At 60.9% G+C, this 21,497-nt stretch overlaps 1 protein-coding gene across 1 annotated transcript; it reads left to right on the top strand.

Moving 5' to 3' along the window:
* The first annotated feature begins 2,414 nt into the window (after positions 1-2,414).
* SOGA1 (suppressor of glucose, autophagy associated 1) lies at positions 2,415-18,023 on the top strand. Its single transcript, XM_010584097.1, has 14 exons — positions 2,415-2,627; positions 4,280-4,438; positions 7,101-7,163; positions 10,024-11,256; positions 12,257-12,376; positions 12,562-12,687; positions 13,057-13,287; positions 13,464-13,571; positions 13,868-14,035; positions 15,130-15,381; positions 15,548-15,619; positions 16,004-16,074; positions 16,329-17,778; positions 17,874-18,023. The coding sequence occupies exons 1-14, from the start codon at positions 2,430-2,432 to the stop codon at positions 18,021-18,023; spliced, it is 4,401 nt and encodes a 1,466-aa protein (XP_010582399.1). The 5' UTR covers positions 2,415-2,429.
* Positions 18,024-21,497: the final 3,474 nt, after the last annotated feature.

Genomic DNA, 21,497 nt, shown 5'->3' with positions numbered 1-21,497 from the left:
CGGCTTGCCTCCAAGGGGCAAGCTTGGGGCGGGCTGTGTGGCTGCCGGGCTGTGGCTGCTCAAAGGGTTTATTGATGTTATGGGGTGCGGGCAGGAATTTGGGAGCAAAGGGAGGCACCACTGCAAACCCCGGAAAGTACCGGCCCTGCTGCAAACCCCCCCAGCCCCGCTCCCTGGGGGAGCACCCTGCGAAGGAGCAGCTCAGGGCTGTGCCACCGGGCTTTGCCCAGGCAGCCGCTCACAGCGGACACGGCCTCCCACTAAAATAATGGTTGCTACAACCCGAGGTATAAACAAGCAGGAGCTCTTAGCACAGCAAGCCCAGGCTTCCTTCCAGCAAATGTAAGGTTTGGTTGGTTTTTTTCCAAGGTCCCTGCTCCCTGGCCTGCTCGGCTGCTGTTTGGGGAAGCTGCATGGCAAACGGGAGGTGGTACGGTCAGCGCTGGAGCAGAATGCAGGCAGCCCCGCATGCCTCTGCAATCGTATTCAAGCCACAATTCACATGACTCTGGTGGTGAAAGGTTGTTTTCCACCACCCTGTTGCACCTGCGATGGATAATACATTTTTTCCCATGAAAGCTCCCAAGGAATAGATCCCATAAACCAGCTCCCTGGGCTGGTTTGGCTTACAGGGGTTTTGCTGGTGTCCCCAGGGCTGTGGCACTGCTGTGTGGGGTGGACAGTGCTGGCGGTGGGTTTCCATCGGGTTCGTTGCCCTGGGGTGCATTGCAGCCGTCACAGGGCTGTCTGCCAGCACATGCTGTTCATCCCTGGGGGGTTTCATGACTGAGCTGTCCGGGGGTGTTTCTGAAACATGCCTGCAGTGATGTCCCTGTCATAGGACAGTCTCTGGCTGTCCCTGGAGCAGCCCAGCTGGGTGTCCCCAGGACACCCCACTGCCCATGTCGGTGTGCTGGGGCTGTTTCTGCCCTGCTCTTGTGCTCCAGACCCCCCTGGCAAGAAGCAGAGCAGCGGAGGGCAGCAGGACGCTGGTGGCTGCGGTGCCGGCAGGCTCCGGCAGCCTGGGCTGGGAGATAATCCGGGATTGTCTAATTGACGTTCCTTATTTGTCACGTAGTGTTTAAAGCCAACAGTGAGCGACTGTGACTTGTCCCCGCAGCTGCCGCCTCCCCTCCCTGGGCTCAGCTTCGCCTTTTGGGGGAATTCTTGCAGCTGGGGCTTTGTCCAGGCCGGGCGAGCGTGGCAGTGAGCGTGCCAGCGCCTGGCAGAGCCGGCACGGTGCTGCTTTCTTAGGCTGTAGGTCACTGTCACGGGTGGTGTCAGGAGCAGCAAGGTCCTGTTCCCCTCTGCCTGGCATGAATCAGGGATGTGCCTCCCCGGTCCTCATCTTGTCCTCTCCCAGGCTGTGCTGCAGTGCAAGGTGGCAGCGTGAGCCCCTCACCTCTCAAGTGGCAATTGCATTTGGCAGCGATGGGAGGTGTTTAGTGGCAGGGGGGTTTTGGCAGGAAAGCAGATACTTGATCCCTTCCCAGAAGCGTGCTGGGTCCACCGGGTCTTGTTGAGGAGGAGAACAGCCGGTGCAACGGCTGGAGTGTTTGCCTGGAAGATTGGGTTGAGATCGTGCTCATGGGGATGTGAAAAGACCTTTGGGCAGTGCAGCCTGTGTGGGTCCCCAGGGACCGGAGGGGACAGTCCGTAAGCATCCCTGGTGACCGTAGCTTTCTGCTAGACGGGGAGGTGGCAGTGGGGCTGCAAGCTGTTGTAGGGGGTCCCGCGGTGGTCGTGTGCTGCAGACCTGGAGGGGGCTTTGGGTCAGCGCTGGTGCCAGCAGGATGTCACCCCTGGCCCTGCTGTGACAGTGATGCTGTGGCCCGGTGCCGGAGGCTTTGCTGGGCTGGGAGAGGTTTGTCACCGCGAGAGCTGATGAGACTGGGAAGAGTGGAAGGGGGACCCAGCCTGGTGATTGCTGCTTGGTGAGAAAACAGGGGGCAATCTCCAGTCCCTAGTGCTGGTGGTGTGTTGCTCGTGTCCCCACATTGCCTCCCCTGTCCTCGCCTGCTGTCTCCTCCTTCCCTCGGCTGCCTCCCTGACACATCTTTTCCAAAAACGACCTACATTTTTCTCGCCGCAGCTGCTGCCTGTGCTGCTCCTGCAGCTCCTCTCCCTCCCCCACCTTCCTCTTTCTTTTACCGCAAATATTCATAGGTGCCCGTGTTGGCTATCCCCCACCAAGTGGTTGGCTCACCAGTGGGTGCTGATGCCCAGCTGGCTCTCAGCCTTTTTCCTGCAAAGATGGGGCTTGACATGAGGGGTTGAAGGTCTTTGAAAATGGCTCATGGGATGGAGGAGGGTAGGGGAGCCGTGGTGGGGAGGAGTCCCAGGGGGAAAAGAGGGGAGAGCAAGCTGCGGCGTCTGGCCCTCTAACACACACCTCCCCGCAGGATGAGATCGAGGAGCTGCGCGCCGAGATGCTGGAGATGAGGGATGTCTACATGGAGGAGGATGTCTACCAGCTGCAGGAGCTTCGGCAGCAGCTGGACCAGGCCAGCAAGACCTGTCGCATCCTGCAGTACCGGCTGCGTAAGGCCGAGCGCCGCAGCCTGCGCGTGGCACAGACAGGCCAGGTGGATGGCGAGCTCATCCACAGCCTCGAGCAGGACGTCAAGGTGAGGCCAGGAGGGTGATGTCCCCGTCCGGGGAGTCCCCAGGTCCCCCAAAGTGGTTTTTGGTGAGATGTGGACATGGTGGCTGGTGAGGCACGAGCGGGTGGCAGGGGATGTTGGGGTGCAGGGAACTCCACAGGGCTGTGCCATTTATGGGGTGCATAATGGGATGCGCTTAATGGGAGCATCATGATTCCCCAGTAGTGGTGATGATGCAAGAAGTAGGAAGCAGTGCTTTCAGCTCATGGGTGGTCTGGGCATGGGGGTGTTTCAGGGGGCCTGAGGCGTGGAGAGGGCCAGCGTTGCCCAAGGATGGGGGTCTTGCAGTGCCATATGTGAGGTTCATCCGGTGCAGGCTGGAGCCCAGCCTGGCTGTGTGCCCCAGGGTCGAGCTCCCTTATCCTGCAGCGATGGGGATGCAATGGGGCCACCACTGGAGCAGCTGGAGCAGCATAAGTGTGCAGGGTGGGAATGTGGGGACCAAGACCCTGAGGACCTGGGAGCTGCTCCTCTCGGCCATCGGGGAAACCTTGCAGAGCCCCGGGCTTTGTGGCAGGCAGGCTGGGGCAGGGACAAGGGGATTTCTGCGGAGTGACATTGCCTCACCCTCACCAGCCGCTGGCCCTTGAGGAGCCACTGGTGCCAGTGAGTGTTTGCTGAGGGCTCTTGCTGACACGGCCGCTGCCAGGAGGGGCGTGTGGTGGCAGCCAGAGACGGCTCGGGGGGGACAGGCAACAGCTCAAGGAGTAACTTAGTTTTTTGAGTGGAAAACAGCCAGTCCTGGAGCCAAGACTTGCCACAAGTGTGGAGCTGCAAACCTGCCTTGCATTGCCCATCCCTGCTGGGGGCCCAATCCCCTCCCAAAACTACCCAGCAGGCCCCAGCTTGGGGTGCTGCTGCCAAAAATGCCCTGCTTCAGCTTCTCCCTTTCTGGGAAAGAAAGCGCAGCTCATCCTTAGTGAGGGGGACAGGAGCCCGACCCCATGGCCTGAGGCCCCCCGGCCCTGCAGTGGGGTTTGCTGCTGCCTCCACATCGCTGGTACCCCAGGCTGGGCAGGTGACCAGGTAGACAGGACAATTTTTCCTTTCCTACAGATGCAGGAGGGAACGTTTCATGCTATTAAGCTCCCTTTTTGCTGAGGGCTGCTCCCTTGCAGGGATCCGGAGAGGGGGGCTCTGGGGCCATGGCCGGGATGGACGGAGGCACCTTCACCCCGGGGCCCAGCTGCTGTTTTTTTCCGTAACACGATGCAGCGGCTCGCCTTTCTTCCAGCCAGCACAGCTGCTGCCTGCAGTGAGAGGCTGCCTGCTCTGGTGCTGCCTACCGGCTTTTCGAGCCTCACGGTGTGGGGAAAAAAGTACAAAAAGGTGATGAGCATCCCGCAGCATCGTGCTAGGGCTGGGGAAGGCAGGGTTTGGCTAGGGGATGGGGACACGGGGCAGCCTTGCAGCTGATGAAGGGGGAACAGTGGTCACAGCATGCAAATGAGTGGACACACACAGGGGTCAGGGTGTCACCCTGCACGGTGTCTGCTCCAGAGGGTCTCAGTAACAGCCTGATGATCTCTGCATGAAGATCGTAGGTGCCCAGACATTGTGGTCCCGGCCCCACACACACTGCACCCAGCCTGATGACAGCCCTGTTGTGTCCCCAGGTGGCCAAGGACGTCTCTGTGCGGCTCCACAATGAGCTGGAGGCGGTGGAGAAGAAGAGGATCAGGCTGGAGGAGGAGAACGAGGACCTGCGCCAGCGGCTCATCGAGACGGAGCTGGCCAAGCAGGTGGTGCAGAACGAGATGGACAAGCTCCGAGAGGTAAGGGGGACACGGGAGGGGGGACTGGGAGGCATCCCCAAGGCTCTGCCTGTAGCAGGTGTCCTGGCCCTGCACCGCGGGATCCCCCATCCCTGCTCGCATCGCTGAAACCCAAACCATGCTGCAGATGCTTGTGAAACCCGAGCAGTGCCTGCCCTCAGTGAGGCGTGCTTCATCCCACCATGGGGGTGGCTCTGCCCCGTCCCAGGGGGGCTATGGGACTTCCCCCCTGCACTAATACCACTTTATGTATCCTCGGCCACTTGCTCAGCCTGGCCACCTGGGCTGTGCCCAACTCCCACTGGCCAAAGCTCTGCACGATGTGTGGAGCCTGCTGTGTCCCTGGCACAGTGCCCCGTGCTGGCCGTATCCTGACCGCATGCTGCTGGTTCAAATTGGGCTGAGCCACGGGGCTGCACAGCAGCAATATCCCAGCAGTGTCCCGGCAGTGCTGCAGAGCTGGGTGGGTGCACAATCCCATCTGTGTCCTGGGAAGCCATGTGCCACGCATGTACCCATACCCACGGGTCCAGGGTGCTCCATGCCATACTGGGTTTGGGACCAGCTCCCGGCTAGGAGCGATGTCATCCTTAGTGACAGGAAAGGTATCCCGGTGACAGCATGGGCTTGTGATCCATCGCAGCACTTGTAACCCACTTCCCTACTGCCCGGGATGCCTTTGGTCCCCAGGGAACCCTGGGAAGCATCGCTGGCTGAGCCGTCAGGGCAGCACGTGGGAGGAGATGTACCACAGCAGAGCTCTGGCTCTGCTCCCACCGAGGATGGGGACACGATGCAGGGAGGGCTCTCTCTGCCCCCAGGCATGCTCCCATGTGGCAGGGCAGGGAGCCAGCACGTGGCTTGGGATCTCTGGGGCCAGCTCCAGTTAATGGCATGGCCAGCTTCTGGCAAGCCACAGGACCCAGCCACAGTCGCACCCATCCCCTCTGCAGCCACCTTCTCGTGGGGTGGCACAGAACAGCTCACCCCAGACGGGGTGTGTTGTCCCTCCGCTGCACAGCCTGCACTAATAGGCGTGAAATGGGTTTCCCTGCAGCCGGCAAGTGTGGGCTGAATAACAAATGGCAGCAGTGGGAGCTGGGCTGGAGGACTCTCGCACTTGAAAAACAGGCAGAGAAAATGGTTGCGTGGTCAGTGTGCAGGGAGACCTGAGCACCAGCTGCTGCCTTGCCCTGGCAAAAGAGCGTGGGACAGGTTATGGCCCTTCTCTGCAGCTGCATGAGCCCAAAGGGGACGCTGCTGGCTGGCACGAGATATGGCACAGCTTGGAGCACAGCTCCCTGAGCCTGGGGCTGTCGTGTCCCCAGGCTAGCAAGGGCATTGGGGTTACTCGCTGATTGCAGAGTGCTAATTAGACAAACGAGTGAGTTAACAGCCCTCCTCCGCCTCCTCCCTCCTGCCGGAGGGCGCAGAGCATGGCAGAGCTTGTTAGCAGCCAAGCCAACATGGAGCTGAGGCTGCACAGGGCTGGGCTCACCCCTCAGGGCTGATTATTTCTCCCTTCCAAGAGGTTTCTCCCATAATTGGATAATTGTCGGGATGGGCAGATCATCCCCAAAGGCATGTGCATTTGCCCCTCCAGTTCTACCCCATAGCTGCATCTACTGGGGAGCAGGAGAAAAGCGGACCGGTCCATGTATCCCTTGCCAAGCTCAGCTGTGATGGGATTCTTAGGCATGGCCACCCCAAGGGATGCACCCAAGGTGGAGCAATGACAGCGCATCTCTGACCTGGGGTGCTGTGCTTGGGGCTGCTCGGGGCCAGGCAATGCCCTTTGCCAGCCCCGGTCCCCAGCGCAGTGGGGGCGAGGGATGCCGACGTGGCACAGCCAGCCCCCAGGAGAGGTTCTGCAGCGGCAGCAGCTCCAGCGATGGTCGTGGCCTTAATAGGAAAGCCTGGAGCCCAGCACCTTGGCACAGGCAGCAGCTTACATTTCACAGCTGCTTTCTTTGGCTGCTGGGCCTCAGCGCCAGCTTGGAAATAGGTCCAGGGCGGCTGCATGTATCAGCCGGTGCTCATGGGAGGCTGTGTGGATGCTCTTGAGGCTTTTCCCTCAGCTCCCCTCCCCAGATAACTGGCCCTGCCCTGGGCATCCACTTTTTTCCCCTTTTCAAGTCTCCCTTATTGCTCTATCTGGTCTCCCCATCTCCCAGCTGTCCTCGCTAGCCTGGAGATCGTCCCTTGTGTCCCCAGAGACCCCGAGGGCAGAGTCAGCATAGTGCTGAGGAGCCCTCCCCATAGCTCAGCAACTGGGACATGTTCCTTGCTGAGGGAAGAGGCGATGGGGAACCTCATCGTCTGCTGCTCCCACACTAGGATGCCCCAAGAGCCATCCCTTAGCCTGGGGGTTGGATTCCCCGCTCCATCCAGCCCTGACAGGACCATGACTCAGCCTCTCCACCGCTCATTGGGCTCATTTCCTGCTCACTCACTGCTCACTTGCCTGCAGGGGAAATTTCTGGCCAAACCCCATGATATGATGTTTGCCCGTCCCCCAAAGCAAGGGGCCTCAGCCCACTGGAGGTCTGGCATTTCTCCTGGTCTGGAGAAGTTGGCATTGGTGTCTGTCCGTGCTGGGTCTGTCTCTCTGCACTGAGGTGCCATGCCATTGCTGCGGGTAACAGCTCTCTTCTCTCTGCAGAATTCCCTGAAGAAACGGGGGTCTCGCTCCATTGGGAAGACTGAGAAGAAGCCGTCAGTGCAGGTATCAGTGCTGGTGCATTCGGGTCACGCCACGGTGGCCCATTGGCACCCCAGGTCATGGTGCCAGCCAGAGAATATGCCTGGCCCAGAAGTAAATCCAGTAAATCCTGGGCATGGCAGCGCCATCCCCTCAAAGGGCTTTCCTGCCTTTCAGAGACCCTGCATAAGGGAGGGATTGATGTGCTGGGCCATCTTCATTGTCCTCAACTGCTCCCTTGTCTCATTTATCAATGGAGCATCAGTGGCCAGCCGGTGACTTTAACCCTTTCCGTGTGTCAGGACTGCAGTAAAGAGCTGAAGGACTTTGGCTTTTACATTACAAAGCTGCTTCTGCTCTTGGGTTGTGGCTGTTGCAGCCTGGGTCCCTCCTGCCTGCGCCAGCAGCCGTGGCCCGGGAGCCCTGTGGGGTTTGGGGGAGCTGAGGGTCCCCGTGGGGAATGGCTTGAGGCTGAGCTCTCCCTGCCCTGCACCAGGCTGCTGGGGCAGCGCAGCAGAGGGGGGATTTGCCGGCAGCAGCAGGATTTCAGCTGTCACTTGCTGTTGGGCTGAGCTGCTGTGACTCACTAATGCTGTTACTGGGGCTCGGAGGGGCAGAGCTGCTGTTGCAGGAATAGAAATGCAAGTGTTTTAATACTGAAAAAATCCTCTTTCAAAGGCAAAAGACCTGAAAGGTTTATTCTGGGGAGTAGATCTGCTCCCCCAAAGCCAGGGCAGGGAGGAAGACATGCATAAAGGCACTCCTGCTGTGACCGCTGAGAACATCTCATGGTGGGGACCCCGAGGGTTTCTGGGTGACCTGTGTCATTGCTGGCACAACCCACCCACGGGACGGGGATCCCCAGGCCCTCAAAGACTTTCCGCTTCTGTTTTTTATTTATCATCTCCCTTTAACTCCATTCTTGAGAGCCCTTTCAGGCCAGCTGGTGGTCCCAGAGTCCCCCCTTCCCTTTCCCCAGACATCAGACCCTGGCTTTGCACCTATACCCGGCTGTGCCCCGAGCCGAGGGGGCTGTCCGGGAGCCCCTCCATCACCTCCCTTCCCAGGCTGAAATCCCAGCCCCTCCTCTGCCTCCTCCCGGGGCAGGAAACAAACCCCAGCTCTGGGCTGCAATAAACGCCCCCCTCTGCTTCCCACCCCCCCTCAGCCTGGGGACATGGGGCTGGATGCAGCCCCAGCTCTGTGGTGGGACCGATGCTCCAGGAAGAAACCAGTGCTGGAAAGCAAACCCCCGAGCTTCCCTGGGTGCAAACACCCCTGGACGTGGCCCCCCTGGCCACTCCTCCTCCCATGCAGCCGTGGCCCAGTGGCCCTGCGGGCACAGATGCTCATGACTCATCCGTGGCTTCCTGGGCCCCTTTCCTGCCTGGCTGCACTGGGCGAGCATCGGCGCTCACCAAAAATGAAGCTGGGGGGCCAGACTCAATGCTGAGGTCTGCCCTGGACCCCAGGAGCACTTGAGGTGGTCTTGGGGACATGTGTGTCCCTCCAATGATGTCAAGGGACGGAGGGACGCGCCGGGCTGCTGCTTTTTTTTTCCCCCCTGGAAAAACAGGAACTGAGGTCATGTCTGCCCCGTGGGCCGCGCTGGCCCTCCCCTAATCTCTGCAGCTAATTAGGGGGGGCCATAGCTTTAATGCGCCTTAGCGAGGCCACGTCTCCCTGTGCAAGCACGGAAGAGCAGCAGGGTGGTTCCTGTGGTCACAGCAAGGTGTTTGGGGAATAAAACAGCACCCCAAACTCATGGGACTCCCCACATCGCCCCTGGCCTTGATATAAGCAGCCAGGGAAGTTTGCAGAGTAAATAGCTGCTGTGGGGTTTGGGGGATGTGAGCATGGGCATGGCTGGGGAGGGCTGGGGGGTCAGGAGCATCCAAAGAGGGGGACAGCTTGTTTCTGCCAGCCAAGGAAACAGGAAAGGGATGAGTTCAGCCAGGCAGAGGGCTGCCAGGGCCAGCAGCCACCCGGCCAGAGGGCTCAGCCACCTCCAGCACTCGCCCAGGGCTCCAGCAGGTGCCACGGGGCGAGGGTCGCAGCCTGGCAGGTGTCCTCCTGGCAGTCACTGCGCTGGAGCTTGGAGCACTCAAATGACCCCACGGCACAGGAAGCTGCTAGCTGGACGTCAGGAAATCCTGATCCTCCATCCAAAAAGCTTTCCAAAGCAGAGAAACGGTCTGCCTGGGCAAATAGCCGAGATCCTAACTGCTAAATTTAAAAAAAAACACGTGGAGAGACTGTCCCAAGAAGCAAAGGGGCGTGGGAAGGGACCAGCGAGCTGGTGCAGGGGGGTTGCCTGGGTTTTCTGTCCCCTAGCAAGGTGGTGGTGGCAAGGATGAGTGCTGGGTGAGGGCTGGGACTCTGGGAGGTTTCCAGCCAAAACTGCTGCTTCTCCGCCCTGTGGTGGAGCATTTGGGGCTGAGCAGGAGGAGCAGAGCCCTGATGGGGGGGTTGCAGCGGCAGCAGTGCCAGTTGTTTCAGCACTTGCCAGCTTTCGGGAGGAAACCTTGTTGGTGGCTTTTATTTTGCTCTGCGGAGTCTGACAGCTTTCCCTCCCCTCCTCCCCGTGGTGGATCAGTGGATCGGGCTGCAGCAGGGCTGGGCTCAGTCCCCACATCCCCAGCAGTGGCTTAACGTCCTTCCTGGGGCTGGACCTACGGGTCTCTTCACCCAGGCATCTTGCCCTGTGTCCAGGCCCTCCCTGAAAGCCTCCAGGATGGATCTCAAAGTTTTTTCACTCCCGCGAGCAGGGGCTGCAGCTTCCCCAGGATCACCAGGGTGGGAGGGCAGTACGTCCCCAGGGCTTGCTCGGAGCCACCGTGACCCAGGAGTGCTTTTCTAATGCCCACACCCTCTCGGTCCCCAGGAAGACAGCGCGGACCTCAAGTGCCAGCTCCATTTTGCCAAGGAGGAGTCGGCCCTGATGTGCAAGAAGCTGACCAAGCTGGCCAAGGAGAACGATGGCATGAAGGAGGAGCTGCTGAAGTACAGGTCCCTGTACGGGGACCTAGACAGCTCTCTCTCCGTGGAGGAGCTGGCTGACTCTCCCCATTCCCGGGAGGCCGAGCTGAAGGTCCACCTCAAGCTGGTGGAGGAGGAAGCCAACATCCTCAGCCGGAGGATAGTAGAGCTGGAGGTGGAAAACCGCGGGCTGCGGGCGGAGATGGACGACATGAAGGGCCAGGGGGACAAAGAGCTGCCGGGGCAGGACATGCGGTTCCTCGCAGGCGTCTCGGGCTGCGGGGATGCAGGGGACACGGTGGCGGAGCTGCGCCGGCACCTGCAGTTCGTGGAGGAGGAGGCCGAGCTGCTGAGGCGCTCGCTGCTGGAGCTGGAGGACCAGAACAAGCTCCTCCTGAACGAGCTGACCAAGTACAAGTCGGACCATGAGCTGGACGTGACGCTGTCGGAGGACAGCTGCTCGGTGGTCAGCGAGCCCTCACAGGAGGAGCTGGCCACGGCCAAGGTGCAGATCAGTGAGCTGAGCGGCAAGGTAAAGAAGCTGCAGTACGAGAACCGCGTGCTGCTCTCCAACCTCCAGCGCTGTGACCTGGCCTCCTGCCAGACCACCCGGCCCATGCTGGAGACCGACGCTGAGGCCGGCGACTCAGCGCAGTGCATCCCCACCGCCGGCTGGAGGGATGGGATGGGCAGCAGTGAAGCTGACGGGCAGGACAGGGTGCCTGGCGGCGGGAAGGTTCCCGATGGTGCCGCCAAGCTGCTGAAGCCCAAGGACCTGGAGACCTTGCTGGGCATCCGGGACCAGGCAGCGCTCGTCAGCAAAGCGATCGATATCTTGATTTCGGATGCCAACGGCTTCACCTCCGGGCTGAAGGCTTGCTTGGACAACGAGTGCACGGGGGGGCTGCTGGGTGAGGCAGTGGGTAGCGGCAGCGAGAGCCCCAGTGATGCCAAGCTGATGAATGTGCTCCTCATGCGGCTGGGTGTGCTCCAGCAGGACCTGGGCTGCTTCGCAAGGAAGGTGGACCACCTCACCGGTGGCCTCAAGGAACACACGGACTCTTTCCCCTTCTCCGGCCCTGGCAGCCACGACACCACCAAAGAGGGACTGCAGAAGGAGCATGCCTCCGATTTCCAGGTATGGGCTTCTTCCCACGTCCCCCACAGCAGCCGCCGCTTTATTTGCCGCCCCGTTTCCTCCCGCTTTAACGGAGCAAACCCCAATCCCCAACGTAACCTCCCTCCTGCCTTTCCAGAGCAAAATCCAGACTAACACCTTGCTGCATGCCAGTGGCACCGGGGACGAGGTAGGACTCTGCTCCAACAGAGTGTGCCCAGGGCAGGAGGCGGTGGGCATCCTGGTGCATCCCAGCACGGGCTGGTTGTGCTGAGGCTGCCCTGCCAATGGGGCTCTTGGGTGCGATCCCACCTTAGCAGGGGCCGACGTTTTGGCAGCTCTCCCCCGGCTCAGCCCACCATCCCCAGCTTGGAAGCTCTTTGCTTATTGGGGATGAGGTGGGTGAGAGGAGAGCAGCCTGCAGCCTCCTGAAAGCAGCCCAAATTATGGGGACCCCGGTTGCAAGAAGCCTCAGCCCCCAGTGGTACCCAGGCAGGGTAATTTGGAGAGCAAAGGCTCCAGGGCAAATCTGCATCCAATGGGGACCACCTTTGGAGCAGTGGAGAGCAGCTCATGCCCTGCCATTCCCCTCCTCTCTGGGGGGCCCAGCTCATGCTGGGGGCCAGGGATGTCAATGGTGGTAAGGGCCGTGGGCACAAGTCCCTTTCTGGAGCACACTCGCTTGTTCAGAGTCCTATTTTTCTGCATGTGGTCCCACCAGCCCCAGGTCCCAGCCTCCCCCAGTCACTGCATGGCACCGTAACCGGTGTTTGCACATTTTTTCCCTCTTTCTCTCTTTTTTCCCCTTTCCCCAAACAATCCAGGCCACGTGTCTCCTCATCCTGTGTTTCGTTTTGGTTTCTGCATTGTCTCCCGCCATGGTGATGAAGCTCCTTCTCCTCCTCATCCTTTTTGTTGTCTTGTAGTTCTTTACTGTTTCGGAGACCCATTGTTTTGTTTTCTGGCTTTTTTTTCTTCCCGCTCTTTTGGTTTGTTCTCATTAACTTGCCCACGCATGCAGCAGCCTGATTTTAGGGACGCCGACCCTTACCGCATCCCCCACACCAAGGACATGGACCCCGCGCATCCCCGGAGCTACAAAACCTGCCGGCCTGAGGAGAACGACTCCTACGCCACCGAGGTACGACGCAGGCAGGGAGCCATGTCCCCTCGGCCAGTGGGGTTGGGGACAAGGCTGCAGGGATGGGGGCTGTCCCTCTTTAGAGCCGGGGACAAGGGAAGCTGCAGACCCCCATCGGGGTGGGATGTGGGGAGGCGCGGCCGGGTGCAGCCCACCGTCCCCATCCCCTCCCCGGGCTGTTGCAGATGAAGGAGCTGCAGCTGGTGCTGTCAGAGGCCAACGAGAGCCTGCGGGGACTGCAGGAGCAGCTCTCGCAGGAGAGGCAGCTGAGGAAGGATGAGGTGGACAACTTCTCACAGAAGATCTGCCAGGTGAGTAGGCAGCAGCCCCAATCCCTGGGAGACATGTCCTCACGCCCATGGCCGTGCCACCTCCAGCCCCAGGCTGATGACCCACTTGGGGTCCCGGGTGTCACCTGCGACTGCATGCAGCATGTCCTATCTTCAGGAGGCGCAGGGCCTGAGCACACTCCTCCTTACACAGGGGCACGCAGCCAGGCAGGGCTTCCACCCATGGCAAGGCCTCGATGGCCCTGCTGTCCCCAGCACTCTGCCAGGGCATTGCAGCTCCCCAGGGGTGTTAAATATGGGGCCAGCATCAGGCCCAGCCCAGACCCTGGGGCGGAGGTGCCACACCGCTGCTGCCAGCCCCTGTCTCTGAGCCCCCACATCTCTCCACAGCTGAAGGAAGACCACCAGAAAGCTCTGCTGCGGCGGGAGTTTGAGCTGCAGAGCCTGAACCTGCAGAGGCGGCTGGAGCAGAAGTTCTGGAGCCAGGAGAAGAACCTGCTGGTGCAGGAGTCGCAGCAGTTCAGACAGAGCTTCCTCCTGCTCTTCATGAAGCTCAAGTGGTTCCTCAAGCGCTGGCGCCAGGGCAAGATGGTGCACAGCGAGAGCGAGGACTTTTTGGAGGTACTGTGGGCTGAGGGGCTCTCACCTCAGCTGCTGTGGATGGGGGACCACGCTGTTGTGCATCCCCGGGGCCATCCCTCGTGCCTACATGCCCCACTCAGGGCTTCTTGGGTGTCCCCCATCCCTGGCCGTCGGCTGTGGGTCCCCTCATCACCTCACTGTGGTGTCTCCCACAGGTGAACAGCATGAAGGAGCTGTACCTGCTGCTGGAGGAGGAGGAGCTCACCCCGCAGCAGCAGGCAGACAACAAGACATGTGCCGGGGATGCCTGGACCCCCAACACGGTGAGCAGGGTCCCCCACGAGCCCAGGGGGTGGGCAGGATCAGCCCCTGCTGTGGCTGCGTGGCATGGGGTGGTGGCTCCTCTCGGGGTGCATGGCTGGGAGGGGATGCTCCCTGCTGGCATGTCAGCCCCGGGGGTGCTCCCCTGTCCTGGTGGCACTCCCTGTCCCTCACCCCAGGGGTGCGCAGTCTGCGGGGCTGGGATGCAGAAAGGGCAGCTCCCATGGGGTCCCACCCCATTGGGTTCCCTCTGGTGTGGGGCCCCAGCTCCCTCTGCTCACCCCCGATCCCCTGGCAGCCCAATGAGTGCATCAAGACGCTGGCGGACATGAAGGTGACCCTGAAGGAGCTGTGCACAGAGCTGCGGGAGGAGCGGCGCGGTGCCAGCGAGCTGCAGCAGCAGTTCACCAAGGCCAAGGCTTCCTGGGAGATGGAGCGTGCTGAGCTCAAGTGCCACATCGCCCAGGTGGGAGCCCCGGGCACCCCACGGGCTAGTGGAGCTCCCCCTTGCCTGGTGGGGACTTGGGGCTGGGGGGCTGCTTGTGCCGTGTGCCAAGCGCTGGCAGTTGTGCTGGGCTGGGAGGCAGGGTGGCACTGTGGGAATCTCAATTAGCAGCCACTCCGGCAGGCGAGTTTCTATGGCAACGGAGCTGGCACAAAAATCTGACTGTAGAGCAGCAGAGGATGCTTTTTATTCCTCTGCTGGGTTTGTCTGGGGTGGGCAGGATGGTACCGGGGCTCAGCATCCGTCTCCGGGACAGGCATCTGGGAGCAGCATCAGAGCCCTCCTCTCCTCCCCCGGGTCACGGCGCAGGTGGGGGCTCTGCACCCCCATGGATGCTGCAAGAGGGATGTACGGCTGTGGCAAGGGCAGGCTGTGGCAAGGGCAGGAGATGGAAGGAGGGCAGCCTCGGCACTGGGGGAAGCTCCTGCCTGCAGAAGCAGTCCCATCGGTCCTGCAGCCCTGCCCTCACAGTGATGAGGGTTTTCCGCTCCCTCGCACTGTGCTGGCAGCAGCCCATGACCATACATCAGCTCCGCTCCCCAGAGCAGGTGCCAGCACTTCCCAGGCGGGATGTCTCCAGGCAGAGCTCAGCGGTGGTCCCCAATTCCCCTCTCTCCCTGCCAAAAGAGAGCAGTGGTGGCAGCACCCCAGTTTCAGGTGCCTTCCTGACTGCCAGTGGTGGCAGCATCCTTGGGGTCCGCTCTGCCAGCCCTGCAGGTGATGCTGCCCCTCTCCAGGAGCTGGGTCCAGCAGGCAGGATTGCAGGCAGAGCACAGCTGAGCAGGCAGGACATTCAGCCTGCATCCCACTGGGTGACCGTCTGCTGGGCCGTCTGGCATGACATGGCAGCAAGCCATGGCCGGCTGCGGCTTGGCCATGCCCCTGGGCAAGCCGTGCTGTGCAACACAGCCTTGGGGACACACTTACTGCCTGACCTGGGCAGCATGGGACTCGCACTGGGAACTGGGATGCCCACAGCCTTGCCCCTTTGCTGGGGGTGTCCAGCACCATGCTGGAGCCATGGGTCCCCCAGAGCCATCAACATGTCCCCGCAGCTGGAGTCGAAGGCAGGCAAAGGGATCGCGGAGCGCACGCTGCCGGACTGGAAGGTGGCATTGAAGAGGGAGCGTGAGGAGCACCAGCATCTCTTGGCCGAGTCATACAGCGCCGTCATGGACCTCACCAAGCAGCTGCAGATCAGTGAGAAGAACTGGAACCAGGAGAAGGTGGAGCTGCTGGCCCGCTTCAAGGAAGAGCAGCAGCAGGCAGAGCAGCAAGCGAAGGACCTGCAGAACAAAATCAACCAGGTATGGTGTCCCCCCCATTGTGAACATGTCCTCCAGCCTCTGCCACTTGCCCCCCATCCGTGCCTCAAGAGAGTTTGCATGCGTGCACCGGGGACAAGTGGCAAATGCTTTTGCTTGCCCAGAGGGGCATATGTTGCACATGTTGAGTGACCAGCACGTTCTCCAGTTGCAGAAAGGAGCCAACCCATGGGCATTGAAGCACTCTGAAATGGAGAAGCATGGCAGCAACTGGAAAGAGGTGGGCAAGAGAAGGTGTAGGGCTCTTGGGGTGCTCACTGGGTTCAGGTCTATGCTAAGGGTTAGATGGGAGGTTGTGCGAACCCCAAATAATGGCCCCTTGAACACCAAATGAGGCTGCAAGGGGGAACACCAGGGACTGGGGAGAATGAGAGGGTGGAGAGCATGGCTGAACCCCAAGGGCTTCAGTGGGGTTATAAAAAGTTGATTTAAAATAGATGTGGGCACAGTGAGCCCCATGTAGCCCTGGGAATGGGATGCCGGGCCTGGGTCCATGGGTGAAGGTGGTAGTGCTGGAGAGGAGCAGGGTGCAACCCCTGCTCCAGCCCATCTGTTTACTTTGGTCCTGTGCTTGCTGACACCAAAGCTTTCTTTGTTCTCCTAGGCTCTCAATGAAAAAATCACAGACAAAGAGACAATCTCTGAAGCAGAAGCCAAGGGAACTAACCTCAAAAGGTGAGTGCACTGGTGCCTGCATGGTCCCTGGGGCACAGAGGAGGCTGTGCGGGGCTGTCCCCAGGCTTGGTAGCCTGGGCAGCCAGGAGGAGATGCAGCTGTGGTCCAGGGTTGTCCCGGAGGCAAAGGGCTCCCATGAGGAGCAGGACTGGGTGCCCAGGAGGGTCCTGTCAGGGTGGGAGCAGGGTCCTTCCAGCTGCCCCCCAACCCACTGCCCTGTCCTGTTGTAAGCCCCGTTGTCTCTCCTCCTACAGGACCAAGTCTGTTTCCTCCATGTCAGAGTTTGAAAGCTTGCTCGACTGTTCTCCCTACCTCCCTGGAAAGACCGCACCGGGGCTGGGCGACCATTCCCGAGGCAAAAAGGCATCCACAGCTGCCCAGCTGCTGCCCAATGGGATCCGGGACAGCGCCGGCGTTCCTCCCTCAAACTGTACATATGTGAATATTGAGCAACCTGTCCCCGACAGCCTGGCTGAGGAGAAGCTGGGCATCTCCTCCTGGGACTACTCACGGGCAAGCAGCCTCTCCGGGCATGACCCAGCCCAGAAGCAAATGCAGAGGAGCTACACGGCGCCCGACAAGACAGGGATCCGCATCTACTACAGCCCGCCGGTAGTGCGGCGGCTGGAGACACCTCTGGTGCACAACAAGGAGGGGAAGATCATGATCGAGCCTGGTTTCTTGTTCACCATGGCCAAGCCGAAGGAGCTGGAGGAGTCAGCCAGCGCTGAGAGCACCTACAGCCAGTGGCTGTGCAACTTCTCCAAGCAGCAGCGAGAGCTGCTGGACGGCAGCACAGTGGAGAGTGCGGTGCCACCGGTGCCTCACTTCCCCCCATCGCTACACGACCTGGAGATCTCCGGCAACATGAGCGACGACATGAAGGAGATCACCAACTGCGTGCGGCAGGCCATCCGCTCCAGCTCACTGGAGAGGAAGGTGAAAAGCGCCTCCAGCCAGACGGTGGGGCTGGCCCACGTGGGGACGCAGACCATCCAGACAGTGAGCGTCGGCCTGCAGACTGACCTGCCGCGCAGCAGTGGTGTGCACAGCAAGAGCTGGTCCCCACGCAGCTCCTCACTTGTGTCTGTGCGCAGCAAGCAGATCTCCTCCTCCCTGGATAAGGTCCACTCCAGGATCGAGCGGCCATGCTGCTCCCCAAAATACGGCTCTCCAAAGCTCCAGAGGAGGTCTTCCTCCAAGCTGGATGCCTCCAAGGACAGGAGCCTCTGGAACCTGCACCAGAGCAAGCAGAACGGCTCTGCCTGGGCCCGCTCCACCACCACCCGCGACAGCCCCGTCCTCAGCAATATCAATGACGGCTTGTCCAGCTTGTTCAGCGTGGTGGAGCACGCGGGCAGCACCGAGTCCATCTGGAAGCCGGGCTGCCCTGAGAGCAGCCGGGCCAAGCCCGAAGCACCCAAATACGGCCTTGTGCAGGAGTTCTTCAGGAATGTCTGCGGGCGGGCACAGAGCCCCACCGCCCCCCCAGAGAAGAAGGAGGCCACTGGGGAGGAGGGCAGCAAGAGGGCCGAGCACCCTAGCCCAGCCACCCACCACCCGGCTGAAAACATCTCCCGCATCTTGAACAAGAAAGTCCTCAAGCAGAGCAGCTGCGAGGACCCCAAGCCCTCGTCCCCCGGCCAGGGGAGTAAGGACGCAGCCCTGCGGGACCCCGACCTCATCTCGGCCATAGCCAGCGAGGTAACGAGGCAGGGTGCCCCCCAGGGTGTCCTGTCGTGGCAGGGGATGGAGTGCCCGACCATTCTAACCCTGCTGTGCCCTGTCTGTCTTTGCAGGACACGGCGTGTGACTGCAGCTCCCAGTCCCTCACCTCCTGCTTCGCCCGGCCGTCCCGCTCCGCCATCCGCCATTCCCCCTCCAAGTGCAAACTGCACCCCGTGGACCCCCCCAGGGCGGAGGAGAAGCCGGGGGCCTCGAGTGAGTGAGGACGGGGGGCCGGGGGACGCAGCGTGCCTGCTATCCACTCTCCCGCCAGAAGAGCGCCCGCGCTGACGCCCCACGGGGGCCCCTCTCAGAGGCGGCGCAGGCGCATCTGTCTCCTAACCGTCCCCTCGTCCCTGGGGACGCTTAAGAAGCAGATGTGGAGCCGTCGGTGGAGGCTGCCAGCAGCCCCGGGGTGCGTGGGGACATCCCGCCAGGGTGGTTGCTTCACCTCCCGTCTGTGCAGAGACCCGCTCCCTCGGAGCCACTGCCGGCACTTGGGGGTCCTCGCCGGTGCCTACTGCCCCGGGAATGTCAGCTGAGACCCCCACCATGCCGAGGGCTCGCCAGGGCCCCGAGAAGGGGAGAGCAGCCACTGGAGGCTGCTCATGTAGATAGGGCAGGGCTGGGGCAAAGCGAGGCAGGGATGCCGTATGGATGCAGTGGATGGAGGCGCGATGCCGTGTTGGCCCCTGCGAGCGGAGGGTGCTGGCTCCGGCCCCCACGGCCGCTGCCAGTGCTGCCCGCCCTGCCCGAGCTCCAGCGCATCCCTGCCAACCCCGATTGCGGCGTGGTTGCATCAGCCGCTGGGCCGCGCGTGCTTCCCTGGGCAGGAAGGAGGCGGGGAGGGTCCCTGCGGTCACCCATGCTGGGCTGGGTGTGGGGGCCCTCCCTGGCCACCTTTCTGCTCTGAGGGGGCTGCTGAGGTCCTTCACTGCTGGGAAGGGTCCGTGCGGTCTCCCTGGCTCCTCCAGCTGCAGAGACGGGGTCGCTGGGTGCACAGTGTGGGGAGAGACAGTGTGCCTGCGTGTGTGCATGCACACTCGTGTGTGTGCCTATCTCCCGCCACCATCCTGAGGGGCCACAGCTGTGGTGTCCCCCTGCATTGCACCCACCTCCCTGCCTGGGGCCTCTTGTAGTTATTTGCTCCTCCAAGTGCTGAATATACATATTTCTCTTTTATTTTTCCTTCTTTATTTTTTTTTTTCCTCCACTTTTGGCTCTGCCCAACTCCGGACAGCCTGCAATGTAAAACCAAGTGCATTTTAAAATTACCGAAATGAGCTACATTGGAGATGCATCAATTGGATTAAGAGATTGTGGGTTGGGAGGCTGCAGCGTGGCCTGCGGTCTGTGCTGTGCATCCCTTGGTCACCACCAGAAAAAGCCTTATCCAGGGAGGGAGGGGGACAGCAGCCACAGCCCCCACAGCGGTGCAGAGTTTCCGAGGCTGGGGTGCTGCATCCCAGCCCCACGCAAAGCAGTGTTGGTGCCTCCATGCAGCCCCAGGAGAGAACAGCAATTTCAGAGGCGGCTGCCTGACCTATTTTTGAGCTGCCTGCAGGTGCCCACGCTTCCTGGGGCTCTGTGCATTGCCCAGGGGCTACGTACCTTGCTCTGGGGGCTCTATACATAGCTCCAGGGGCTCTGTGCATTGCTCTGGGGGCTCTATACATAGCTCCAGGGGCTCTGTGCATTGCTCGGAGTCCATGTACACTGCTCCAGGGGCTCCATACACTGCTCCAGGGGCTCTGCACGTTGCTCTGGGGCTCCGTAGGCTGCTCCAGGGGCTCGGCGCATTGCTCTGGGGCTGTGTACACTGCTCCAGGGCCTCTGCGCATTGCTGTCATCTTGCAGCTTCGCTTAAAAAATGCTCCTGCTGCCGAAGCTGCTGCCCCCTCCCGTCCAGCCTCATGCTGCCTGCAGCAGGCAGGCTGCATCACTGCCACGTCGCAGCCTCCGTCAGCATCTCCGCGACGGCCACTCACTGCCTGTGTCTCCGGACACACCAGCATCAGCCAGGGCCCAGCAGGCCCAGCACCGATGGCCTTTTGCTCCTGCAGCACCTGTCCGGCCCCACAGGGACCCTCATCACCTGGGTGCAGGACGCATGGGGCAGGTGCTGCCCACCCTCACCAGCAGCCGGGGCCAGGCAGCATCCCTGCCTGCCTCGGAGAAGTCGGGTCCCTGCACCCCGGCAAGCGCAGCGCTGCCACGGGCAATGTCCTGCTGTACATAGATCCTTTCGGGGTGGTTTTTAGCATTTGCATTGATAACAGGGGTTTTGGTTTTGTTTGTTTTTTTTTTTTAAAAGACTCTCTACTTTTGGAATGTGGTTTCTCATTTTTACAACTGCCTTTTAATTATTTGTAATATTGGTCAGTTCTGTCTTACTCTGTAAATAGTGGTGCTGGGCATTTCCCGTGGAGCCGGGGGCTGAGCCGAGGCCAGCAAGGGATTTGCAAAGGCAAGGGGGAAAATTTGCTTGAGGTGTGGAGTTGGCTGATTCAGCCCTGGCCCCCACTCAGCCTCTTCCCCTGTCCTCCCCACGTGCCAGTGCCCAGCCCAGGGCCAATCCTGAGGTGCTTCGGGCAAAGCCACGCTTGCCCCTGCCCTGTCCTCCTGCTTCCTCTTGTCAGCCCATGCCAAGGTCGCATGAAGGGCACTTTCTGCCCCGATGACGGGCCCCCTGCCTGCCCTGACCTGCACCCCTGTACCATGCCTGCTTGTCGTGTGATGAATAAAGGCCCTGCAACCCCTCACCCACGCCCTCGGTGCTGCCTTCCCGTGCTGTGGTGGGGGGACCGTGATGCCTGTCCTGTCTGGGGAACCAGTGCTGCTGCGGAGGGGAGTGTGGGGTGGCTGGGGCACCCATGGGTGGGGAGATACATCTAGATCCTGTCCCTCTGTCCCCGCCATCCTGCCAGCTGCCCAGCCCACACATGGTGTCCTATCCTCTCCTCACCTGCCTGTCTCTGCCAGACGCCATCCCCATGTGCTGACCCCGACTGTGCCATGCCACCAGGACTGCTTGTCATTACCCATGGGTCCTCCATGGCCTCACTGCCAGGGCTGTCACCTCATGCCAGGCTCCTCTCAGCTCTGCGTTGTTCTTGTGATGCTGGTGTTTCTTATGCCTCCCCTGTCCCATCCTATCCTGCCCATCAGCTTACTCCAGCCTGCACGCAGACCCCACATCCTCATTCCCACCACTGCCCATGGCTTTTTGCCCTTGTGCCCGTCGTGACCTGCAGGTCCCAGCCTCCTCCAGGCTCACTACATTGCCCACCATGACCAACCCCTCCTTCTTTTGCTCCTCCATCATCCTTCATGTCCCATCCCTTTCATCCCTACTCTTAGATCCCCCATGTCCCATCCTTCCTTCTTGTTATCCTCCATCCTCAGTTACATTCCTTTCTGCCTTTGTGTGCTCTTCCATTGCCCACCATGTTCCATCCCTCTTTATTCTCCTCGTTCATCATCCACCTAACCCAACCCAGACCTCCTTTCTGTGCTCCTCCATCACCTACCCATCCCATTCTTCCTTCCCTTGCTCCATCACCCACCATATCCCATCCCTTTTCCTGTGTACCTCCATCTTTCATGTCCCACCCCTCCTTCTGCTGCTCCTCCATTGTCTACCCATCCCATCCCTCCTTCCTATGCTCCTGTCACCCAGTGTGTCCCATCCATCCCTG

Source organism: Haliaeetus leucocephalus, unplaced genomic scaffold (genome assembly GCF_000737465.1).
Source record: "Haliaeetus leucocephalus isolate CR32 unplaced genomic scaffold, Haliaeetus_leucocephalus-4.0 Scaffold933, whole genome shotgun sequence".
Classification (NCBI taxonomy): Eukaryota; Metazoa; Chordata; class Aves; order Accipitriformes; family Accipitridae; genus Haliaeetus; species Haliaeetus leucocephalus.
Note: the sequence above shows the minus strand (reverse complement) of the source record. Positions and strands in the feature narration are given on the sequence as shown.